This window comes from Callorhinus ursinus, unplaced genomic scaffold (genome assembly GCF_003265705.2).
Source record: "Callorhinus ursinus isolate GAN/ISIS: 27379988/994484 unplaced genomic scaffold, GSC_fseal_2.0 scaffold38, whole genome shotgun sequence".
Classification (NCBI taxonomy): Eukaryota; Metazoa; Chordata; class Mammalia; order Carnivora; family Otariidae; genus Callorhinus; species Callorhinus ursinus.
The window spans coordinates 3,501,368-3,508,705 of record NW_027397100.1 but is presented as its reverse complement, the minus strand read 5'-3'; the positions used below and the strand labels follow the sequence as shown (position 1 = coordinate 3,508,705).

The 7,338-nt window shown below is 49.2% G+C and overlaps 1 protein-coding gene across 10 annotated transcripts in view; it reads left to right on the top strand.

Annotated features, from left to right (window-relative positions):
- The first annotated feature begins 271 nt into the window (after positions 1–271).
- L3MBTL1 (L3MBTL histone methyl-lysine binding protein 1) overlaps positions 272–7,338 on the top strand; it is a 28,344-nt gene continuing 21,277 nt past the window's right edge. For all 10 annotated transcript variants that reach the window (XM_025875331.2, XM_073880407.1, XM_073880406.1 and 7 more), the window contains exons 1-6: positions 272–421; positions 547–773; positions 1,094–1,235; positions 1,498–1,651; positions 1,785–1,917; positions 2,539–2,620. In XM_025875331.2, coding sequence (XP_025731116.2) covers positions 286–421; positions 547–773; positions 1,094–1,235; positions 1,498–1,651; positions 1,785–1,917; positions 2,539–2,620 — 874 coding nt within the window. In that variant the 5' untranslated portion in view covers positions 272–285. The remainder of the gene's footprint in view (positions 422–546; positions 774–1,093; positions 1,236–1,497; positions 1,652–1,784; positions 1,918–2,538; positions 2,621–7,338) is intronic.

Below are 7,338 nucleotides of genomic sequence, written 5' to 3'. Positions count from 1 at the left end.
GAGTCAGTTGTGTACCTATACATCACAGTTTACAAAGCACCCTCACGCATGCCCATCTTCCAGAGTCTGGGGGAGATGCAGGGCCTGGCCAGAGCCCTCACCTGGGTGACCTGGTTAGAGCCAGGAGCCAGACTTAATGTTGGTCTCCTAAGACACCCTGCTCTCCTCAGGACTGAGGCTTTTCTCTGCAGGTTGCCAGCCTGAGGGTGACGAGCTCCTCCTCAAAGAAGCCTGCTCCCTCCCTGATCTCCCTGGGGGTCGTGTTCAGCTTGCAGGCCTACCAGGATGGAGGGGAATGCCGAAATGGAGATGCTGAGGACACTGAAGGGGCCCTCCACGGGAGAGGTCAACGTGCACCTGGTGGCCAGAGACAGTCCAGGTTCCAGCTCTCACCTGCCCGCTACTGCCTTCATCATCCCAGGTGGGCCAAGCCAGGGGCCTGGGGGGAGTTGTGGATCCCGGAAAGAACATACTTTCACCTGCCTACACATGCATGGGGCAGGGCCACCAGGCTCACCTGTGTCATATCTGTGTATTTGTTCGCAGCCGGCTCGGCCACCCTTGGCCTGCCCAGCAGTGCCCTGGATGTTTCCTGTTTTCCGCGGGAGACGATCCATGTGGGCGCTCCGGAGCGAGTGGCTGGCAGCGTCCCCGTCACGGCCACCGTTCTGCCGCAGTTAAGCGCGGGGCCTGCGGCCAGCTCCAGCGCCACCACCGTGGGGCTCCTGGAGTGGACCGAGGCTGCGGCCCCGCCTCCTGGGAGCGGCCTGCGGGTCAGTGTCTGTGGGGATTGGCGGGGGCCCTACGAGCCCCACCTGTGGGGCGGGGCCAGCGGGCCGGAGGAGGGGCCCGAGGCGAAGGAGGGGGAAGGGGCTCGGGATGGAGGGTTCTGGTGTGCGGCTTTGAGTGAGGGACTCCAGGGGCATGGCTTGGGTGGAGGCGCTCGGGGTCTGGTGGGCTGCTAGGGGCGTGGCTTGGAGGGAGGCACCCAGAGCAGAGCCTTGCGGAGTAAGGCGGCGGGAGGGGACCTTGCCGATCAGAGGCGGGTCGAGGGGGTACAGGAGTCCAGTCCTCAGACCCTCCCACGCTCCAGTTCCGGATAAGCGAGTACGCACCGCTGAACATGGTAGGAGCGGAGCAGCCCCCGAGCCCCGAGCTACGGCCCGAAGGTGTGGCCGAATATGAAGATGGCGAGGCCCCGGCGGGAGGTGGCGATGCGGGCACCCAACAGCCGGGTAGGACCCACCAGTCCCCAGGCTGGGGCTCTGCCCGGGCGGGTCGAGGCCCGAGCTCCCTGAGGAATCTCCATTGTGGGGGTGGAGGAGGATGGAGTGGGTGGCCTGGGTTCTGCGGGTGCGCCCGGGGGTTGGTCCTAAGATAGAGAAGACTGTTGGGGGCCTGTCCAGGGGAGCCAGAGGGGGCGTGGGCTCTGAGGCGGGCGGAGCCTGAGTGTCGCTGTGATGGATGGGAGGCCTGAGGCCCCTCTGGCCCCCACAGCGGACCTCCCCCAGGATCCTCCAGAAGATCCCCCCCAGGATCCCCCAGAAGATGATGGCACTTGTCAGTGCCAGGAGTGTGGACCTCAGCAAAGCGCGGGTCCAGATGCTGCTGGTTCCTCCAATGATGACTGCCCGCCACTGTTCCAAGAGCGGTAAGGGGGAGGGGATTGCAGCCCCACTTGCTCTGCCTTGGGGGCCCCATTCTCCATTCCTGCTCAGGGCTTAGGAGAGGGACTGGGTGGTGTAGGGTGGGTGGTTCTTTCTCTCAGGCCATCTGTCCTTCAGGTCAGTCATAGTGGAGAACTCCTCAGGCCAGAACTCCTGCACCAGCACTTCTGAGCTTCTCAAACCCATGAAGAAGAGGAAGCGCAGGGAATACCACAGCCCGTCGGAGGAGGAGTCAGAGCCTGAGGCCTTGGTAGGAAGAGGGCAGTGGGGAGAGGAAGGGGAGGCTAGAGGCTACCTGTCAATAACCACTATCCTCTCCATTAATCCAGGCTGTGGGGCTGGGCCAGAGAAGACACATGATGACTCACTCATCGTATTTTGGGGTCCCATTTTGACTCAGGTCCTGTACTGAGTTAGAAGAAAATGATTAAGTCACCCTCCTGCTTTTCTGGGGCTTCCATCTCAGTCTAGTGTCAGGGCTAAGTCACATTCACATACACCAGCACCCAAGTAGATGAGTAGCAGATGAAAAGCTCCATCACTGGAGCCCCGTCAGGAGGCCGAAGGCAGAGAAGCTGGAAGAGACAGCATGAAAGCTCCAGTGGGCAAGTAAAATCAACACACAGCAGATCTGAGGAATGAGGAGGATTGTAGTCAGACTGTGAAACTAGGGGCTGTATGCTCACGGGAGTTTGTGTCCACGTGGTCGGGGGTTGCCCCGCTGGAGCTTTGTGCCTGCCGGTAGCCTAGAAGAAATTCCCCTTGTTTGGGGCAGAATACCGTGTGACCAGAGAGCCAGGCAGGGGCCTGGAATAGAGGCTGGGGCTTCACCCCAACCCATGAGGACAGGAATCAGGCTTGCCTTCCACAGGAGAAGCAAGAAGAAGGAAAGGATCCAGAGGGCCAACCCACTGCTCGCACCCCAGAAAGTGAGGAGTGGAACAGCCAGCCTGGTATGGGGGCCTCTGTGTGTGTGTGTGTCTGTGGGTCTGTTGATGTGATGTGTGTACACACCTCTGGAGGTGTGAGGCTGGGAGTATGTGTCACGCATGTGATGGTGTGTGGTACGTACATAGATGAGTATAAAGTAGTGCATGTGTGAGGGAGAGAGAAAGTGCGAGAGAGACAACGTTTCTGGCTCATGCATTAGTGTACGTGTGTTTGGAGAGGGATTATATCGTGTGTTTGTTTTATCCTCTATTATCCAGTGTGAATAGGCCTCACTGCCAGGCTCGGAAACCAAAGACTTAAACAGCTTTTAATGGCATCACGTGGCATTGCTTCCCTTTGGTGGTGTGAGCAAGTTTGTAGGGGCCATTGGTCTGACCTTGCTATTGGAGCTCCCATTCTGGCCTTTTGGTTCTTAAAAAAAAAGGGAACAAAGGCCATTCAGAGTCAGCTCTGGCCCTCGGGCCATCTCCACTCCCATGTGACAACAGTCAGCAGGAGCTGAGTAACATTTATCACACTTGTAATCACCTAGGTCCTGCATAACAGCTTGTTGAATTCTATCTTCCTCCCTCAGAACTGAATTTATTTTATTAATCATTGTATTGCTGGTGCTCATCTCAGCGACTGGTGTTGAGTAGACTCCCAATCAATGTTTGCTCTGTACGTGAATGCATGAGTTGTGTGTTGGTGATTCCTCTCAGACCATGGCTCAGTTGCCTGAGTTACTGTCTTTTCTGTCTCAGAGAGAGCCAGAGGGTGAAGTGAGTTCTTAGGACATTCTGCCTTGATGGATCCAGTGCCGGCCAGAGGAACCCAGTCTGTGTCCTGGGCTCCAAACTCTGTAGTGCCCGTTCGAAATTCTGCCCATTGCAACCAAACCAGATTTTCACTGCTGTCTCTCACATCAGAAGCCAAAAGCATAGCTCTCATTGATTTATGGCCTCTTAAATCTTACATAGAGGAAGGAGACAGTGTCCAACCACCCAAGACAGTGGCTCAACTGCTCTGTCTTACTTAGGGAAATACATTCATGGATCAGCATTCTTCTAGCTGGGTCCTGTTGAGCAGTACAGAATTATCTTTTGATTTATACCTCTTGCCCTCTCAACGGTAAACATTGGTGTGGCATTGATTTCTGGATATTTTCCTCCTTGTGCTTTTTCTCCTTTTTTCAAGGGAAGATACTGTCTCGGTTGGCAGAAGTTTGCATTTATGGCTAAGTTTTTTTCCACTTGTTTTTGGGGTCTTTTGGCAGAAGAATCTGGCGTGAGGGGGTGGGCTTGGCAGGGTTTTTTGAGTGTCCTGTGGTATGGAGAATCCGTATTATGTTTACACTCTGGCAGTTGGATGGCCAGCTATTGGGTTCATGTTGTACAGGCCTGATGTGTCTGGTCCTGACAGAATGTTCCAGTAGTTTATGAGTTAGAGCCGTGTAACTCGTGTATGTACTCAGGCACTCTCTCTCTTTCATGTATCCACTTTATCTTTTCAACAGCCACTTCGTGTGAGGAATCTTTTTTAAAACACCGTGGTAAAAGTCTTCACAATATATGTAATCAGTAATAGCTATTCTGATATTCTCATGTCACCTGTCAGTCTGCCCACATCCAGATTAGGTATCTCTGGTGGCGTTCTTCAGGGTCAGCTTGTGACAGCCTTTTCAGATTCAGAGCAGCAGTCCTCCAAGCATCCTGTTCTGTCTCCCTGTAGTTACCATAGACATACGTTTTTGCCCTTTTTTTTTTTTTTAAGATTTATTGATTTATTTTAGAGAGTGGGAGGGACAGAGGGAGAGGGCAAGAGAGAATCTCAGGCAGACTCCCTGCTGAGCACAGAGCCCAATGCTGGGCTCGATCTCACAACTCTGAGATCATGACCTGAGCTGAAATCAAGAGTTCGTTGCTTACCTGACTGAGCCACCCAGGCGCCCCACATTTTTACCCATTCTTAATTAGGTTGTTTATCTTCTTACTATTAATTTTTTATATATTCTGAATATAAGTCCTTTGTCAGATGTATATGTTACAAATATTTTTTCCCAGTCTGTGGCTTGCTTTTTCCTTTCTAAGTGATGTTTTTTGAGTAGTAGAATGTTTTCATTTTGATGGTGTCCACTTTATCCATTTTTTGCAGTTAGTGCCTCATACATATTTTTACGAAGTAGTGTTTAACAGCTTTATTGAGATGGAATTCACATACCATGTTATTCACCCATTGACTTGTACAATTCAGTGGTTTTTAGTGTATTCACGGATTTGTGCAACCATCACCACAATCAATTTTAAAGCATTTTCATCATTCCAAAAAGAAGCCCTGTACCCATGAGCTGTCATTCCCCCCAAACCACCCACCTCCTGTAGTCCTAGGCAACCCCAAGTTTATTTTCTCTGGATATGGATTTGCCTATTCTGGTTATTTCACATAAATGGGATCATATAATACATGGCCCTGTGTGACTGGCTTCTTTCACTTAGCACAGTGTTTTAAAGGTTTATCCACTTTGTAGCATGCATCAGTATCTCATTCCTTTTTACTGCTGAATGAGCCCATTGTGTGAATGTATCACACTTTATCAATCGATGGGTATATGGGTTGCCTCCATTTCAGGGCTATCATGAGTAATGCTGATATGAATATCTGTATACAAGTTTTTGTGTGGATATGTTTTCATTTTTCTTGGGTGTGTACCCAGGAGTGAATTGCCGGGTCATATGGTAACTCTATGTTTAGCCTTTTAAGGAACTGCTAGGCTGTTTTCCAAAGGGACTGTACCATTTTCTCTTCCCCCAGCAGCATATGAGGGTTCCAGTTTTTTCACATCCTCATCAATGCTTGCTGTTGTCTTTTTTTATTATAGCCATCCTAGTGGGTGTGAAGTGGTAGCACATTGTAGTTTTGATTTGCATTTCCCTGATGGCTAATGATGGTGAGCATCTTTTCATGTGCTTATTGGCCATTTTTATATTTTCTTTGGAGAAATATTTATTCAGAGCCATGCCATTTTTTAATGACATATAAGAAACATATTTTACATCAACATACAAGGAATGCTATGTGGAGTTGGGGAACAAATTGAGAATGAACATGTGATTCAGTACAAGTCATTAATCAGTATGACTCTTCTAGCAATGCCTTCTTTTTATTTTAATTTTTTATTGTTATGTTAATCACCATACATTACATCATTAGTTCTTGATGTAGTGTTCCATGATTCATTGTTTGTGCATAACACCCAGTGCTCCACGCAGAATGTGCCCTCCTTAATACCCATCACCAGGCTAACCCATCCCCCCACCCTCCTCCCCTCTAGAACCCTCAGTCTGTTTTTCAGAGTCCATCATCTCTCATGGTTCGTCTCCCCCTCCGACTTACTCCCCTTCATTCTTCCCCTCCTATCTTCTTTTTCTTTTTTCTTAACATATCTTGCATTATTTGTTTCAGAAGTACAGATCTGTGATTCAACAGTCTTAGCAATGCCTTCTTAACTGAGGTCCCTAGTCTAAATTTACATGCAAAATTCTGTGAATTATTTATTTTTCTGGGGAGATGGTCCATGGTTTTCATTAGGTTTCCAAAAAGGTCCATTTATACTTACTAGAAACCAAAAGCCAGGTAAAGAGTAGACCATAGCGTTATGGAGCCCAGCCTCTTCAGTTTTGTGTTCCCAGTGAAAAGTCTGGCTAGAACCATTAATTTCCAAATTCTCTCTACTTTTTTTTTTTAAGATTTTATTTATTTATTTGAGAGAGAGAGAGAGAGCATGAGAGAGGGGGTAGGGTCAGAGGGAGAAGCAGACTGCCCACTGAGCCGGGAGCCCGATGTAGGACTCGATCCCAGGACCCCAGGATCATGACCTGAGCCGAAGGCAGTCGCTCAACCAACTGAGCCACTCAGGTGCCCCAACAAATTCTCTCTGCTTAAACGACTGAAGCAGTGCTGAAGAAGCTTCCTAAGAGAGTGAACAGAAAGAGAAAAAATGGAAGGGAATTACTGTATTTCTAGGGGTCCACCATTGAGGAGCAGGGTTGGGGTGGGAGAAAGAAGAACCTCTGATGGCAAGAGAAGTGGAGGAAGATACATCTAAGAGAGCACAGCAAGAAGGAAACGCTCAGATGGAAGAAGGGTTGGTAGCACGTGGAGATCAAGAGAGTTGAGGAATGGGAAAGGTCATTGGACTGTGGCCCTGGTGACTCGAGAACAACTTCACTAGTGCACAGAGATAGGCTTGAGACTGGGTGATTCAGAAGGAAATGTGTCAGAAGCATGTAAGGTTGTTCATAATACCCCCTTATCTTTTAAAGTCTGCAGGATATGGGGTGATATCCCCTTTTTTATTTCTCTTATTACTATGTATGCCTTCTCTGTTTCTTTTTTTCCCAGCCTTATTGAGATATAAGAGTTCGGACTAAGGAAAACACAATATTAGCCCTTAGAGAGCTCATAGTCCAATGTTAGGGAAAGATTTATGAACAAGTAGTTATAATGCAATGGTAGAGTAAGTGTTGTGTTTGAGGTATGTAGGTAGGAAGGACCGTCACAGAACAAACTGCCTCATGTAGTCAAGGAAGACTTCATGGGGTAGATGGGGTGACATTCCATCAATGCATCCATACATCCATGCATCCAAGCATCCATGCTTCCATACATCCATACATCCAAGCATCCACGCATCCATACATTCCTGCATCCAAGCATCTATGCATCCAAGTATCCATGTATT